The following is an 18,866-nucleotide window of genomic DNA, read 5'->3' on the forward strand; positions in this document are numbered from 1 at the left end:
CATGTGCACCAAGGGTGGACATAATTTTGAATACCAACACATTTGATGAGCTGCGTGCATGCCATGCCGAACCCCTGAAGGATGACCTTGTTTGTTCAGGATTAAAATGATAAATGTTTAGATGCTGTTCACAAATCGGACCTACTTTTAGCCATCGAAGAACTTGTGTCAGTCGGTGTAAACACCAATCAAAACATTGTAAAGCAAGATAAAATCGCAGTACAATTCAGATTCAGGTTAATCCCATTGAGACTCTGGGACTCATTTACAAGAGAGACCTGGTTATAGCCACATAGCCTTTGGATGGAACATCTCCTCCCCTTGTTAGTATAATTTCTTTATACATTCCCTGATCTGTTACGGAAGCACGATCCATAGTGTCCGCTCATTTGCGCATGCGCTAAAAGTAATACTTCCGGATCACAGGTCTCGCTGTTGAATATGCAAAATTAAGGAAAATGAACTGGAAATATCCTGTAAGTTGATTTAATACAACACATATTTATAAAATACATTTATGAAACATAACATATTTATTAATATTCATTAAAATATCCATTTCTATAAATTGATTCATTTTCCTAGACAATGTTATAATTCCTTTTATGAATAAGAATTGTAATTTACTTTGAAAATTTAAAAAAGTTCAAGACAAAAACAACTGGACTTTATTTGTAACAGAAGACCACTTTTAATTTATCATGTCCTGGATGATTGAGAATCTTCACCGGCGTTTAACTTAGAAAAGTACAATCTTAATTGTCTTAATTTATTTAGAAAAGTACAATCTTCATGTCGCTAATTTACGCCACTCGTATTTCCATTAAAATCATTGACATATTTACATAATTGGTTAAAATGGTATGCAACGCATATTTAGGGTAAATAAAAATCAACAAAGTCCATGCTCAATAATCCAGGTATACAATCCAACAATTTTCAGTCAGGTCATCTGGACAGGTATTTTTTTTTTTGTGCCGAAATGTTTCACCTTCCATCCAGAAGGCTTCATCAGTCAAGGAGACACACAACACAAAACTGATTAGTCTCCCAACAGCTTACTCCAAAGTGGAACAAACCAGTTATGTTTGTGCTAAGATGGTGTCTTTGGCCATCTCCCTCATCGACAGTCATGTCAAACTGGTTCAAAACCAACAAAGTCCATGCTCAATAATCCAGGTATACAATCCAACAATTTTTAGTCAGGTCATCTGGACAGTTTTTTTTTTTTTTTTTTGTGCTGAAACGTTTCACCTTCCATCCAGAAGGCTTCATCAGTCAAGTAAACACACAACACAAAACTGATTCTTCCCACAACCAAAGTGGAACAAACCACTGGGCGGCGCTGTTTCACCATGGAAATAATTCTTTCTGCATCTTGCAGGGTTAATATGTCAATGATTTCAACGGAAATACGAGTGGTGTAAATTAGCAACATGAAGATCGTACTTTTCTAATTAAGACTGTTCTTATTCATAAACAGAATTATAACATTGTTTAGGAAAATTATTCAAATCAACGGTGATCCGTGCGACCCGGAAGTATTACTTTTAGCGCATGCGCAAATGAGCGACGCTACGGATCGGCTTCCGTAACAGATCGGGGAACGACGATACTCGTGTTGCCGTGAATTCAATGAACATTTTAGATAAGTCAGCTCGTTTCTACGCATGAAGGTTCACGAGTTGATGTGACCTTTTGCTTTTGAAGGTGGGCATTAAATGACACCGATCCACACATCGTCCCTCTGAGTTGGATTGTGACTTGTTTTTACAAAACAGATTATTTTTGCAGTATTTCACGTTAAGCTTAAACATGAGCACCTAGAAAAAAAGAATGGATTCTGCACACTGTTTCACAAGTGAGGCCCCAGGACCTTATTTAAATAGAGAAAGCATCACACCAATATTCTCCACATTTCAGAGCTGAGAAATCCAGTGATCAAAGAGCTCATTTTCTGCTTCATCAGCAGACTTAATGAAGGTCGGACAAAAACGTAAACAGAGATTCAGCAGTGAGACACACTCAGGAAGCTCAGACTTCTGTCCTTCGCTGATAAAGGTATTCAGAGCATAAAGTATGTATATAAATTTTTTAACTATGGCCTCCCATGTGGGCGACAGCCCTTCATGCTCAGGAGTTTGAGGTTTCTCCTCAGTGTCTTAGCTGTTCTAATACGTCCTCTTGACAAAGATCTCATGCTTTTTCTAAGAATTTGCTGGAGTCTCTCTCTCTGTGTGGGGGTCTCATCCCTGAGTGCTCTGATGACCACCGTGGCCTCTCCTTTACACAACTACTCGACTTTCTCTCCCGCTCTTCACATTCCTCCAGCTTCTCGTCTTCTTTCTTCCTGCTGTCACTTCAGATCCCTACATCCATAATGTCATCTATCATATTTTTTTATTTATGGAGGAAGTGATTACAGTGTCCTTGATAAAGGTCAGATATGATGAATTAGCTAAAAATAGCTATCCGTCTTCGGCTATAACTGTAAATCACTCATTATTAGGCGTTGTGACATCAGATTTATCGTGTGGCTATATTTTGCTCAGCGTTTCCTGATCATATACTTTCAAAGAGTGCTCCTTCTCTGAGCGGCTGATCTGTAATTTCACACCGACACCGTGTTCCCAGACAATAAGAAGGATACGTGCAGATAGGGCACGTGAACGTCACAGTTACAAAGCAGGATTGATTACTTTTATCCTTTCGTCCTACTTCATGAGTTCCTTGCACGAGCGTGTTTGTGTATTATGAAGAACACAACCACCTGAAAAAGGTGAACGAGTTTGCTAAAAGAAAAGCAGGATCGGGAGAAGAAATGTGCTAATATGAACATTTGAATCTATCGGTTCATCTTTCAGCAGAATCTATCCGCCCCTCTGCTGCAGCTCAGTCACCGGGGCCATGCCATTGCTATGGTAACGGCTGTCTTTTAGGATGCCAGGAGAGCAAACAGTGTAAAGGAATGGGTTGTCATAAATAAAAACCACCCGAGGCTTCAGAGTCGTGCATGCAAAAATCAGAAAAGGAAAGCTGAAAGTGTGTTCAAACCCAAATTTCTCAAGATGCATAAAATTATCGCAAGATTCCAGAAACTCTCACTCCGAACAAAGGTATCTAATAATAAGTTGCAATTAGCAAGAATTGGAAGGTGATTGAGAAGATGAATGAGCCGCCACCTTATTTCCTGCCCATCCTTCCTTTCCCACCATCTGTCTTTAGCCATAAAAAAATAAAAAATTGCTCTATAAAGATTTCATTCTCCGCACTAATAAGTCTTCCTGCAGGCCAACTCCTACACGAGGCCGACAAAGTTAAAACACAGCCGTAAGCCGGTGGAAGTTCTTTAGCAGTTGACCGCCTGTCACTTTCCCCCTCCTACACGGGATAATTTATCACCACCGAGCAGCTGCTAACTCAACATCCATTTGTGCTATGCAGAGATAAAATAAAAGAACCCTCCCGTGCACAGTGTGGCACCGAGCCTGACTGGTGCTCAAATCTCAGGAAAGGCAGTGGAGACAAAGTAATTTCAAAAGATGGACATCTGAGTTCTCAAACTGTGCAGCATCAAATATTAATCTGCTCAAGCGGAGACAATGGAGCGCTGGAGTGAAGCAAACAGTGTTTGACAAACCCCTGTTCCCTCTGACGAGTGTAGAAACAAAGGAGGAGCGGAGCGGGGCCATGCACAGTGCAGCGTACAGCACAGCTGACGCACCATCACCCCATAAGCATTTACCACAACTTCTGTCCATGTATTGACACATACAAGCTTCTGTGCCTTCCCTGACTTTTAAACAAAGACGTGTGAGTAGTGTTCAGACTATGTACTGAGGATGAGTCTCAGCTACTACCACACCAAATATTAGCTCAGATCTAGTTCAAGGTCAAGGTTGATCAAGGTTCATGCTCGATAATACAGGTAAAAAAAAAAATCCAACAAAGATGTCATGGCATCTGGATGTTTTTTTTTTTTTAAGTTTCATCCTTCATCCAAAGTACTTCATCAGTCTGAGGAGCCACAACAAAATCAGTCCTACAAGCAGCACACTCACATAGTGGGCTGGACATCTTATCTCCATCAAACTGGTTGGCCCACTATGAGATTGTGCTGCTTGTGGGACTGATGTTGTTGTGGCTCTTCAGCCTGATGAAGTCCTTTGGATGAAGAGTGACACGTATCAACAACAACAACAAAAAGAAACCGTCCAGATGACCTGACTTAACTTTGTTGGATTTTTTTTTTTAAACCTGGATTATTGATCATGAACCTTGAAAACTTTTAATAGTTTCCGATTTAGAACCAATTTCTTACTCTTAAATTATGAACTCAAAATTGTTCAGGTTCCCTAAACTCATGGGTCGATCATTGCTCATGATTTTATTCTTGGCATGATGGTAAAAACACAGAGTGGTCCAAAGCAAGAAGGTAAAATTTGTATTTCTAGACACGCTCACATCAACTGATGATCAGTTAATCAATCCAGTCCAGCAGGATGCTGATCAAAATTCTAATTTCTATAATAACTTTAAGTGGGTTTTAATTTGTTTTTACAAACATAAATTTAGAATACTGACTCAAGCTTTTCTTAAATACTCAACGACAAAATGTGATGTGTGATCATGTTTTTTGAATATTCACCAAAGGATCAGGTCTTTCTGTTTATTATGTTCTCATATGTTTTTGGAAGTGAAATAAATTGTGCTTTTCATTGACTGTAAAATAAAAAAAAATAAAAAAAAAGTGCAACAGCACTGCCAAAATTGTTTTGCTTGGTCAATAGTTAATAATCCCATGTAAAGTTTGACTTGCTGTTTTCCATTAAAATGTACTAAATTAGCCTCTGATGAGCGAAATGACTGAAACAACTATTAGGATAAATAATCCAGTTTTACCTGCTAGGTGTCAGATTTAACAAGTTTATGGAACGATGCAATTTTTCTCTATGCAGCTCCAACAAAACTGAAGCCTTCTATGCATTAAAGCAGAAAAACTTGTTCACAACTTATTCAAAAGATCCCCCTAAAATGAAAATATTAAAACAATATATGAATAAATATCACTAATGTCTGTTGTAATTGTACCCGATTGGCTTTAGATATAATTATTAGGAAAAATAAAGTGATAAACCAAAGAAAAGTCAGTTCTAATGAATAAGTAATAAAGCTCCAATTAAAAATATCTCAGTTTGATGAGAAAAACTTCAGGGAGACTCGGTGTGAAGCCGTGCCATTTGAGATAAATGCCACCGACGCTAGCTGATGGTCAAGTAAAAGCTGAAATTGCATTTTGAGAGGATTCAGTAAGTTCCTGCGCCTCCACATTTCATTGCACTGGAACTTATTGGCATGCAGAATATCCATGGGACTGAATGAAAAAAACAATAAAATAGTGATGTAAAATATACATTTTGTCTCTCCAACACGATCATATACTTTACTCCAAATCCTGTTTCAGCCATTTGTCCAGGCGTCCTGCTGGGGCAGAGCGGGTTAATTGAAATCACCCTGTGGTTGTCTCTCAGCACTCGAGTCTAATGGCTCTTCTGCTCCCTGTCAGTCAATAAAAGTGCCCTGCCAACCGCCTTATTTTTGTTAGCTTTAAAAGAACAAAAAGAAATGCCCTGCACTGGAATGATTCCTTTTTTATACGACTTTCACTGTATTGTTAGCTCGGAAAGTGGAGATATCAGCGTCGGGGCATAAATCACTAGAACAGGATAAGAGCAGTGGAGGGAAAAAAGAGATAATAGGTTGGTGTATATTAGGAGGAATAGCTGGATTTATACTGGCAAGCACAAAAGTTGCAAGCATTCACTAATATTATGGTTTTATTATCATTTAAGATCATTAGGAATCATTTTGGGGATTGTTATGTGCCAGGCACATTGGCCTTATTGTTTTGTCCCTTTGGTCATGTCTTGGGTTCTGGGTTGGCTAATCAGACTTTAATTGTTTTGGGCTGTGGCTTTTTCAGCCACACCTACTGAAGAGGCTGGTTTCAGGGAGCATTTGTCCCCTTCCCCTTACCCTTTCTTAGGCTCACTCTGTTTTTTGGCCCTTTCCGAGACAGTTTTTGAATCTCTCCAGAATCCCTCTGTTTTATTTTTTTTTTGCTCATCTCATGCTCCCATATTTTTTGGACCTTTTTTCTTGACTGCCCTTGTTTTCCCAGGGCCCTTGTTTTTTTTAATTCTCTCCTTTGTCCTGGAGCTGTGGCCTGCTGTCGGTGGCCCCAGCTGCCTCAGGTAATTTTTGTTAACGTTTTGAATGTTTTTTTGTAGTATGTGAACCTTCCCATGATGTTTGGCCTGGTGAGACTGGTAGCCCTATTTTCGTTCTTTCTTTTGTAATAGATGTTTTTTTAGGGGTTTTGTAGGTTTAGTCTGGTATCAGCAGCAGCTTCGACAGCCCTGTATAGGGTTGGCCTGCTGCTGTACCTTTTTGTTTGGTTTGGCCAGCTCACCAGGGCCTCCTTTAAGTTGCTACTTTGGGTTTTTGGGTTTTGTGGGTGGACAAGGGAATTAGGGGTTCATCATACTCTTCTTTTGTCCCAGTAGGAAGCCTGATTTTAATAAATTGAAAGTTTAAAACCTTATGTTTTGAGTTTGTGTCCTTTAATACGTTGGGTTCTTGGTGGACGTAACAGGGATATGTTTTACAGCTTCAGACAATTTAAGTCAAAATGCAGATATGTTCCTGTTTTTAGTTTTCTACATTTGCCTTTATAATCTAGCTGTTATTTGCTTCTTTTTTTTGCCATCTCATTTTAATTTCTAAAAAACCCCAAAACAAAACAAATAAAACTATGCCTCTTTTATGAGAGTCTAATGTTGTCGCCGTTGTCCATTGTTGTCATCATTCTTTGTTGAAATCAGGTCTCTCTTGTAAATGAGTCATCGAGGCGCAATGGGATTAACATGTCTAAATAAAGGTTGAATGGAAAAAAGTCCTTGTTGCTTTAGCCATTCTGCTTCTGCACAGCTGTCATTTTCTTGAGCTCTCTTGTATGGACGTTCTTTTGACCTCCTTTACATTGAATGCCAATCCCACAACTCTCTCCATGCCCTCCCTGACCTCCTGCTGGATATCTGCTAATTTAAAAGGCCTCCTTCAGTGTAAAGTCAGTCATGATGATGATACATTCTTAGCATTCAACAAATAAGTTTTTCCTTCTACTTTCTGTGTCCTCAAGGCACTCTTCTGCACGCTGTCACAGCTATGACTGCCATGTCTGCCCTGGGTTGTTTCCATGACTAGGTCATGATCATGGTTGTAGCTTAGGCCTGAGGTCAGCACGATCAGTCCTGGTTTAGGTTCTCAAAGGCCAAATAAACACAAGCTATCATGAATACACTGTTACTGTCCAGAATCCACAACAGACTCCACTATGCTAATAAATCACAACAACCTTGCTATTGAAATTTTGTGCACACTCAGACCCCTCCACAACCATTCATGCTCTAACAATGAGGAGCCCACTGCTGTCTTACAGTAGTATTCACAGCTGGAGGCTAGTTGGGAACTCAGAATTGGGAGAAAAAAGGTGAATTTCTAGTTGAACTTTGCATTTAAGCATGAAGCTGTTTTGAGAAGCCAAAATTTGAAAATATTAAGTTTTAAGATCTGATCTTGTAATGTTGAGGTTGCAAGTTTTAGCCCAGGTTGCATCAGGAAGGGCATCCGGTGTAAAAACAACTGCAGAGCGTTTCATGTGAGTTTGCTCGCTGTGGCGACCCCTGAAGAAGAGAGCCGCCAAAATAATTTTCTAGTAGTTTTTAGATCTGAACAATCAGGGCAGTAGCCTCAGACACTTCCTGTTCAGGTCCGGTAGTCCCTCGATACTTCATGGTTCGACTTTCGCGGACTCACTCATTCGCAGGTTTTCAATGTAAGATTGTAGAAAAAAAAGGAGAGAGAGTAGTTGAGCAAGGCTGAGCACAGCTCACTCAGGTATAAGACAGAGCCACCTGGCCCCTCCTTTCTCTTTACGAGGCTGTCTGTCACAGCAGAGAAGGAGAAAGGAGGGGGCGGGGTGGGGTCTGTGTTTCCCCATCGTGTCCCATAGACACACAACAGGGGAACGTGCAACAGACAGCCTCAGAAAAAGAAAGGAGGGGGTTATGTCTTATACCTGAGTAAGCTGCACAAGAGGCATGGATTCTTTATTTAAAATAATCAAGCGCGACCCAAACCGAGCCTTTAGGAACGAGAGCAGGATCAAGAATGCTGGATACTTCAGGCACGAGGCGATCAGACAATCTGCCAGGCAGAGACAGTGGAGCGCTTAAAAAGCGCAGCAAACAGGTGCAGCAGGAGGGAGATTGGGAATGACACAGGTGTGATTGCAGTGGAAATGTGGGCGTGGCAGAGAGCTGAGGTCATGACACGCTGTGGTCTTTAAGAGCATTTTGTCACGAGTCAGATTTTATGATTCAAAATTCAGCCAGACAACAAGAGTGTAAAAACAAAAACACATTTATTGTTTTGCAGCTGCTGGTGGGAGTCAGAATCCAGTTGTGGGAACAAGTCTTCTCAGGCAGTTGGGGTGAGAGCCACCTGTCGGAGCTTGTAGAGATGACATCACTGCAACTGGTGGGAGAGTCGCTGTGGAGGGAGGCTTTAACGCTGTGAAGAGCGGCATAATCCAGGGTCATGATCCAAAAGGTGAAGCAGGGGTCAAGCACGCAGAGTCAGAGGTCCAAGAATAAATCCAAATGTCAATCCGTAATCCAAAATCCATAAGGCAGAAAGGGTAGTAATTACCAGGGTCAGAAGGGCAGAACAAAATCAGACGAGGAGCAGGCAGAGAGGTAACTCCTAAAGATGAGGCATGAGGCAGAATCCACAAGGTAAGGCGTGAGGTCAAGACAAGAACGTCAGGTGTGAACATGAACAAATGGTTGGACATCGAATACCATGAAGGGTTCGATAATCTGGCAGAGATCTTGAGTGGATGGAGCTCTTATATAGTGAGCAGCAGGTGCAGGGCATGAGTGCTGATTGAGCTGCGGATGAAGAGTGGGCGTGGCAGAATGACAGTGGAAGAAACATGACATGGAGAGGCAGAAACATGACATGTTTTGAGAGTTTAGAACATTATTTAGAACAGTGCAAGAGTGTGGGAAGGGTTTATAAAGCCTTAAAATATATATGAATACTGAAATAAATATAACGTCCAGACTTCACAGATTTTCACCTATCGCAGGGATGTCTGGAACGTAATCCCTGCAGTAAGTGAGGGATTACTGTATCAGGATACAGATCTGTTGTCTAAAAAATTAAAGAATCTAATTAGAGAAGGCTTTGAGACGTCTACGACAATGCCTAAACCATTTTAAGAAAAACGCTTTGTCAAGTAGCTGTTTTGTTCAAAATTTAAGCGACACACTGCAAACTACTGTGACTCATCTGAAGGAAGGGAGAACGCCTTCAAAGATTGTGAGATATTTAGGAGATTTGTGAAAGCTGTTCACAAATTTTGACAGTTGCAGCCTAGACATATGTACTTTTCAAATGTAATTCCGTTTTTTCAAATGTTGTTCATTTACACCCTAGGGCCACCGTAGTACTATACTAGCCTTAATACACATTCTGAAGGGACCCTGGAGAGGTAATCTGCTGTATGTTTGGCTGCTGTTTTACACTGTAGCGGGGTTATCATCCATTTTTAATACAGGGAGGCAGTGTACCACCAAAGTAAAGCAACGTTTTGTTTCTAATTCAGCTTCTTAAACATCTAGAGTTAATGTGAGGTGTTACTAAATGGGTATCAAGTCAGTTATAGTCCACATCGAAACATATATTTTAAAATATCCTGATGCATGCTCAATAATCCAGGTAGAAAAATTTAAAAAAGTTCAATCTGGTCTTATATATATATATATATAATATTATTATATTATAATATATAAATATATTTTAAAATATTCACTCATAAAATCAATAAATAAAACGACATGTACTAGCAGCACATTTGACTTGGTCCAGATGGAGCCTTCTGATAATTGAGTCAACAAGTCATTGGCATTAGAACAATTTGTAATGTGGGGGGAGGGGGGATCCTCCCCCAGAAAAAAATGAATAAAGTAGATGCCATTTCCTGCATTCAGGTGTATTTTAACAGGTTGTTAAACAACAATGTTTACCTACATAAGTAAACACTTGATTCAATAACTATTTTAGTGAACAACAAGAAGTTGCCTGACCAACAGCTCTCCTTGTGTGAATAGAGCACGCTCCACTTCTCTCATGCATCCTAACCCCCACCCCGGTCAACAACTGCCTGCACTAACGTAACACTAAGCTAGCACGCAACACAGAGGTGTTTCCTACTCCTCCCCCCATGAGTGCCCTGCTAAGGCAGAAGACATCAGAGAAACGCTGCATGTGGTGTGTTAAAAACCTGGAGTGGACTTTTAGTGGATTGAATATTCTGCTATTAATCAAGTGGAATGGATTTGTTCATGAAGTAAAAGAAACAACTCTGGGTGAACTAGTATTTCATGGTAAATGTGTGTGTGTGGGAGGGGTGTTTCCAAATGAATATTTTTTAATTGTGGGGGGAGGGACATCCCCATCCCATATAATTGTTGCAATGCTTATGCAATAGGTGCATTTTTTTTTGGTAGGGGGGTGTTGACAAAAGGAAATGATTCTTTGTTAAAGAACTTCAAAATGGGTAATCCTTTTCTGCAAATGCCAATCCATTTATGAAAAATGTTAAAATACAATAACTGTGGCTGAAGTGCATCGAAAAATAAACAAATTATATTTTGCTAGTCCAACAAACAAGCCTGAGCATTTTCATTGTTACCACCAAGAAGGACAAATATTACACAGTACATCATGTAAAACAAACAAACAAACAAACATAAAACAAATATAGATTTACATTAAAATGGCTAAATAGTAGAATGATCCCATTTACACTGAGATATTTACAAACCACAAACAGTATTTGAAGCGACTAACAGCTACAACATATTATTTTCACTAAGACCATTAAAACCAAGTCCAAAAAAATGTGAAACATTATTAGTTTGTATATCTACATACTCTAAATGAGTACTTCCTCTGAAATCCAGTTGTTTTTTTAGCCTTTGCTTATAACTGCTTGTCTAAAGTCAATGAACAACCTCCCAAAACAAAGTAAAGATTTTCTGTTTTAGTGTTCCTGATCAGACAGAGAGAATCTGAAAGCTATTCAGGTTTGTAGTTTCGTGTAAAGTCAAAGCTGGAGAAGCAGTGCTCCTGGCAGGCATAAATCCACCCTCTTGAAAGTGCAGCTGCCTTGCAGTCTATTATTATTTTCTTACAAAAGCCGCCTCTGCTAGCACTAATTCTAATGTGTCAGCTACAAGAAATCCCCATCAAACACATCTGAGGAACTGCTTTCTGATGCTAATCTCTGATTCAACACGGGGAAAAAATGATATGTTTTGTGTCAGCACAGTTGCAGCCAATAACCTCGGATCTGTGTTTTAATAAAGCCAAATTCCCAACTAAAGCCTTTCAGCTGTGCACGTCGTTCCCTGACACACAGTCTTCTTCAGTCGCAGGTCTGCACTGGAACATTTCTGATTTCATAACCTCAGTGGCGTCTGATGAGCTTCTTTGAAACAGTGAAAGACAAAGTCGTTGCTGTGATTTCAGTTCCATCTGCAGCTAAAATGATGACTCAGAGAGTAAGTCAGGGGTTACGCTGCAGCTCATCCTTGTTTTTTTTTGCTTCATGCTGCAATCATCTGCATTTACAGTGATGTTCCAATATGCTCCTTTCTTTCTTTTTTGGGCCTTCCTGAATTCTTCTAGAAATTTGGCAAAGCAGACGAGACCAAGTTGGATTCAAAGCTAAAGAAAGTGAAACAGTAAGTCCTTTGAAATGGGGATAAAAGCCGGAGCATCAAAGACAGGATGCAATAAACAATCTATCATAAATTCAATCTTGAGATAAAAGCTTGTGTAACACCTTCATTAAACCTATTTAAAAAATAAGTAGGTTTATTTCTTAAAAGGGATTCTTCAGATGTTTTGAAGCAGAGTTCTGTTGAAAGGATACAAACAGTCAATATCTTACCTGTTGTAGATAACTCTTTGATAAACCTCACTTTTAACAAATAGAGTTTAAATCTGACCTGAGGGATGATCTAACGGCTGAGCTGAGTGGAGCTAAGACTAAAGTGAATTACTGTTGTTTTAATCTAAGCCTATGAGTTATAAAAACATTATTTTATAAATTTTAAGATGCTGTAAATTATGCAGTTATTTAAGTATAATCAGGGCTTAATTTGTAAACCGATCAGTGCCGGAACACAAATAGTGGGCGGGCCGGCTGGGGGGTGGGGGTTTGGGGTCGTCCACCTGAAAATTTTGAATAAAGTAGATGCGATTTCCTGCAATTTGGTGTATTTTAACAGGTTGTTAAACATCTACGTTTGAGCATGCATCAGGATATCTACGTTTACCTACATTTGTAAACACTCCACTTCTGTCAAGCATCCTCTCCCCTTACTTGTCGGTTCCGAGCCCGATTCTTCTCTGCTGAATTCTGTCCTGTTGTCCGACGCCACATGCGAAACCTCCAGGTGCCTCTTCCGTCTGTTCATTGCTGCTGCCTGTGAACTCCTGCCAGCGTACGACTGCCTGGTTAGCTCGGCACTCACCCCCACCACTCTTTTAGGGGTGGAGATGTTTTTAAGTGCTAAGAAGCTCGTAAGCGACTGTTGTGTTTAAAATTAGTGTTTATGTAATTATTTTCACTTTACAATATCCAGTGTATGTTTTATTCGTTCAAGGCAGTCATATTTGTTCATAACTTTGTAATTAGTAAGCCTGAGCGTTACTGGATACAAACAAACAGTTACCGGAACACACCCTGTCAAAATAAGAGTGTTCCTGGATCCTGTTCTGGCAGGATCTGGTTCAAATTAAGCCCCGAGTATAATGTATTATTTGCAGGTGCTGAAAGCAGCAGGAGCACTCCCAGTGGAGTTTGGAGCAGTTCTGGTCAGATTATCTTAAACATTTTGCCAAGAGAAGCATCTAATGCAAAACTGGTTACAAGTTAAAAATGACATTCACATGATTCACACCATCAGATGTGGAGACTTGAATTGTTTTAAGGCAGCAACGATCTTCTCTCATCTTGGCCTGGCCTTGACTCGCCAGTTAATTTACCAGTCCTGTCAGAATAAGACTCCATTTCTCCAAACTGTAGTTATTCTATGAGCGTTTTACAACCAGTAAAATATTAATTATTCACATGTTTTTCCATAGAAACCTCATTTCAAAATCTGAACAATCACTCTAAAAGTGGTGTATCAATGGGTTGTTACTGCTGCGACTAGTTGGTTCCTCAGCACTGCAGAGAAGTGGTGTGTCTTTTTGTTGCACTCTCACTGGATTCTGTACTGGACTCTGGTTTGTGGTTTAGTTAAATTTCATTGTTTCCTGTTTGTAGTTCATTTTGTCCTCAACCTGTTTGCCTCAGCTCTAATTAGTGTTTAATTCCGTGCAGCTTTCTTCACCTGCTCGCCCATCCCAGTCTATACAACCTCCTCATCGTATAGTCTAGTTCTGTCCTTTGGTTTCATCTCATCAATAGTTTCTATTCATTAAAAGCATTTGAACCAGTCCATCCTGCATGTGCTGTTTGCTTTGTGCAACTTCCCCACCACTTGATGGTGTTTGACACCAACTAGCAAGCCACATGTTAGTTTTTTTTTAAGCTCACGGCTCACAAAACTACATTCTTCACTATTAGTTTAGTTTGTCACCATTTTCTCACGTGAACAACGTGTGCATTACTATGAAAATACATGCATGCAGAGAACAGAGAGACCATGTTTAGGCCGATGGTGCTGAGGCTGCTGAAGGTGCCAGTTCACCTGATCGGCTCGTCTAGTCGGTCCAAACGTTTACTCAACTCCCGGTGGTCTGATACATTCAGCAGCCTCAGCACCGTCAGAAGATAGTCGTTCTGTCTATGATCAGCTCACATGCTTCCGTGCAGTAACGTGGACGTTGTCCGATTAAGAAAACCGCAACAAACTAAATAAGGTTTAGTTAAAAAAAAATAACGTTAGCCAATTAACTCATGTAAGTTGGATTTGGGAAATAAATTTTATGTCAGGAAAAATTAATGGAAATTTGGAAAATGGGGAGTGGTGGTGCCGAGGTTAGAGAAAATGGGCATGTGATTGGAAGGTTGTTGGTTCAACTCCCCGGACCGACAACATCAAAATGTGGGTGGGAAAGTTGAAGCGCCCGCACCCGTCTCCACCTTCATTTGCCCCACTCTGAGCCCTTGAGCAAGGCCCTTAACCTCCACCATCTGCTCTAGCAGCTCTCTGCTCCACACAGAGGGCTGTGGTAGCTCGTGGTCTGTGGTTGCGTCAGGAAGGACATCCAGCATAAAAACAATTACCAAGTTTTTGTGCGAGTTAGTTTGCTGCAGCAGCTGAAGAAGGGAGCAGCTGAAAGAAAAAAGAAAATGAACCCTTGTTTGGCTAGCCTTTAGCCTAGCTTGGACAAAGACTTTTGCATCTTTCTCCACACTCTGAGCTGCACGACTGAAGTGATGGCTGATGAGGTAATAACTACTAATGACTGGACAATCCCTTTATTTTATTCAATCAGCCCGCTAGAAGAGGTTTAGAAAATAGCTGGCTCAACGTTGTTTAACCTTCACATTAAATATAATTTGTTGTTGCTTTCATCAGCAACTTTAGTTAAACGTTGAACACCGTGATTTTATTTGGACTCGTCAACAGCTGGTACGTCACTGTCTCCACTTGCCAGCATAAACATGATCTGATTTAACTCCAGCCTCATTTTTCTGATGTTAAAAATCTTCTTCCAGCCAATCCCTGATTTAAACACATTGTATTATTCTGAGATTTGAGCTGATCAGTGAAGGTTTAAAGTGCTGCACTGTAGAGGCGATGCTGTTCTGGGGCCTTCAAAACAGGTTCTGATTGGGACCTTTGTTTGGAAGTCTTTACAAAGCTCAAATCTAGGCTCTGAGGTAGAGCTGCCTAGCGGGAGGCCTGTTCAACCCCTGAGCTCTGCATAGACTTCTAACGCTCAGCTACCTTTGATGAAGCCATGCAAGCTGTCAGGCTGCCAAGCAGCTCTGGCCACCTCCGCATATCTGCAAAGCTTTAATGGAATAGACTTTAAGCTCAACGTAACAACTACCAGCGCTGAAGACCAACAGCAAATAAGTTTATTCAAATGCATGCTGTGGAGGCTTCACATATGAGCAAGTGCGGGGAAAAATTAGAGTTCAGCTCCGCTCAAATGTTAAGAGTTAAAATCCTGTAGCTTGCACTGCTTCAAACCTGCGTGCTCCGTTTGCACGATGTGAACAGATGAAAAAGTGCTGTGTGAATGTGGCTCGTTATGTAACGAGGTTTCAGCGGTCAACAGGACTTGGAAAGCACGGTGTGAAAGTAGATCCATTCCTAGTTTACTGGAAAAACAAGTTCCAGAAACACCACAACCCCTCTGCTTGCTCTCACCTCACTGAAGGAGGAATAAAAATAAAACGCAAGCTTTTTGTTTGCCTAACATGATTCCAGGTAGGAAGTTATTTATTAGTCATAAAGCACTGACAATGCCTTGTCTTGAAACTATTGTAGCATTATGCAAAGATAAAACTAAATCAAAACTTGACTAACATGAGCAATACCCATCTGTAGTCTGCTGAAATAATGTTAAACAAGGGAGAAATGGCAAATAAATAAATAAATATATAACAATGAAACTAGCATTTTTTTTGAATGAGTGGATATCACTGGCCAATTCGCTTGCCAAATCTTTAGACGAAGAACTCACACGACCTGATAACATTTGGAATATAGCCATTTTTTGATTGTCCAGTCATGTATACTTGAGTCTACACAGTCTTGGCGCTTTTCAGTATAACAAAGTGCCGCCTTAATGTGGGCAGGTCACCACAGCCTGAAACTTTCATGACGTCATTTTGTATACCAACGCAACAGAGCAATGGAAAACATCCAGGTGATGGAATAACTGTTGCTTGGTCTGCAGCTTTTAGTGAGACTGGAGGGGAAATCTGGAAGCCAGAGATGCTGCAGGTAAGATGAAACAGTCTTGGAAGGCGGAGGAGATTTTGTGCATCCAGACAGCTGCATCAAGTTGAAGACTAGGGGATATGGGCTTAGCATAAGCCAATGCTAGCTTGATTCAGAATGTCAGTCCTGGGCTCTCATGATTGACCTGTCCAGTCAATGATCCACAGTCTGATGATGTCAAATCTTCAACTCGGCTCAACTCGCTTGGATCGTCGGCTGAGTAGGTTTGAAAATTGAGCTGGAAGTGGGTGTGATCACCAAATGGAAAGATTCAACCCATGCCGAGCTGATCCAAGTAGGGCTGAGTCGAGCCCATGAAAAAAAGCCATGCGTGCTGGAAATGACTCAGTTACTACCAAACGAAAGCTTAGCACAGTACCTGTAAAATAACTGAGCTATAGCTATTGTCATGTTAGTTAATACGTGTTATTATCGTGCTATTATCATCATGCTGCTAACAGAACCTCATTGCTAACAGGACCACACCACTGGCATTACCATGCTGTAAACAAGACCACATTACTAAAGAACCTCACTGCTAACAGGACTATGCTGCTAACAAAAGCTCTCTGCTAATAGGACAACTATGCTAACAGTACCATGCTGCTAACAAGACCACACAGCTAAAAGGACTACAGCTATGTATTGCTCATGTTAGTCAAGTTTTGATTTAATTTTATTTTTGTATAATGCTACAATAGTTTCAATGGCTGCTAACAGGACCATGCTGCTAACAAGACCACACTGCTAACAATATGCTGCTAACAAGACCACACTGCTAACAGTATGCTGCTAACAGGACCATGCTGCTAACAAAAGCTCTCTGCTAATAGGACAACTATGCTAACAGTACCATGCTGCTAGCAAGACCACACAGCTAAAAGGACTACAGCTGGGTATTGCTCATGTTAGTCAAGTTTTGATTTAGTTTTATCTTTGCATAATGCTACAATAGTTTCAATGGCTGCTAACAGTACCATGCTGCTAACAAGACCACACTGCTAACAATATGCTGCTAACAGGACCATGTTGCTAACAGAAGCTCTCTGCTAATAGGACCATGTTGCTAACAGTAAGTGTTTTTATAACACTATTTTTATTTAAATTGCTATTAGTTGTTGATTATTGTCGTCTGTACTTTATATGTTGTCTGTCTAGGTTTCTCTTGAAAATGAGTCCTCGTGACTCAGTGCGACTAACCTGTATAAATAAAGGTTAAAGAAATAACATTTAAAAAATAACATCAAGTAACTGTAGCAGCCATCTTAAATCACAGTCACTCTGGAGGTTTCTTGATAATAAGTTTTACTTTCTGAGAGTTCAAGTTTAATGATGTGTGTTTTCTAATATGACGAACAATAATGTTCATCACTTGATACCAAGTGTCTGTTTTTGTTCAACTGTGATTAGAGCACTCGGAGTATTCATCAGATTGATGGTCTTTAAAAGTAAATCTGACTTTACAAGATAACTTGGATTCAATTCAAAGGTTTTAAAACACTCATGGTGATCCATCAGCTAGATTTTAGACACCCTATCACTAACACAACTGTTCTGGATTTTTCTTTTCTTTTGTTTCAATATGCCCACCTGCGAGCTCTTTATCTCCCTTCATCCATCGGATGGTGGCCGCAGGCTTACTGCTCATGGCCGTGCAGGTCATCTCCGTCTCGTTGCCTTCACTTAGCACCTCGTCTTTGGCTTCGATGATCGGGTTTCCTGGAGGAACTGCCACAACACACAAACAATATTTAGTTATTATATTTACACCCACAGCTCTACATAGATAGAAGACAACCTGTTAACGATGGATTTAAAGAAAAATTAGCTCGACTTGTCCTACAAAACATAACTTGACAGTCTCAATTAAGAGCCACGCACTTTGCGATGGCGATGCTTTATCTGGTTCAGGAGCGACGTAGTGCAGAATATGTTCAAGCAGCAAATAAAACAGATGCTGATGCCGTTTTATATGGAGATATTTGGCACAAACATTTGATGACAGCCGACCTTCTGAGTCCCTCAAAATGTCAGTAAAGAGGAAAACTGAGTTCTTTGTTCGTTGACACACTGCGAGAACGCACGAAGGCCTGATGTTCAAACAAAGAAACCCAGTGATAATACATGTCTCAGTTAAAAAAATACAATAATTTTGCCAATTAAACACAACAAAACATTAAAGTAGCTATTAATACAATTTAAATACCTGCATCAGATAAACTGTTTGAGCATTACTCTCGAGTAAGTAAAGAAAACTTATTCAGAATATTGAACAATACCAGCAGGAATACAAAGAACAAAAACTTACAGATGAGATCCAGCAAAGTTAAGTCAGGTCCTCTGGATGGTTTCTTTTCGTTGAAACGTTTTGTCTTTCATATAAAAGACTCCATAAGTATGAGGAGCCACAACAAACTCAGTCTTATAAAGAGCACCTTCACACAGTGGGTCAACCAGTTTGAAGGCGGTCAGATGGTTTCTGGAGTCCGCCCTCTCCCCAGTCGACTCGTGGACCTGACTTAACTTTGTTGGATTTTTTTAACCTGGATTATTGAGCATGAACTTTGATGTTTTGAACCACTTTGGACATGACTGCCTCAAAGGAGTAGGCGGGGGAGATGGAGTAAGCTGATGGGGGAAGAATCAGTTTTGTGTTGTGTGTTTCCTTGACTGATGAAGCCTTCTGGATGGAAGGTGAAATGTTTCAGCACCTAAAAAGAAACTGTCCAGATGACCTGACTGAAAAACGTTGGATTGTAC

The 18,866-nt window shown here is 40.3% G+C and overlaps 1 protein-coding gene across 1 annotated transcript in view; it reads right to left on the bottom strand.

Moving 5' to 3' along the window:
• cadm1a (cell adhesion molecule 1a) overlaps positions 1-18,866 on the bottom strand; it is a 586,018-nt gene that overhangs the window by 105,128 nt on the left and 462,024 nt on the right. The window contains exon 5 of the mRNA XM_037687810.1: positions 17,697-17,834. Coding sequence (XP_037543738.1) covers positions 17,697-17,834 — 138 coding nt within the window. The remainder of the gene's footprint in view (positions 1-17,696; positions 17,835-18,866) is intronic.

Source organism: Nematolebias whitei, chromosome 14 (genome assembly GCF_014905685.2).
Source record: "Nematolebias whitei isolate Nwh7 chromosome 14, NemWhi1, whole genome shotgun sequence".
Lineage (NCBI taxonomy): Eukaryota > Metazoa > Chordata > Actinopteri > Cyprinodontiformes > Rivulidae > Nematolebias > Nematolebias whitei.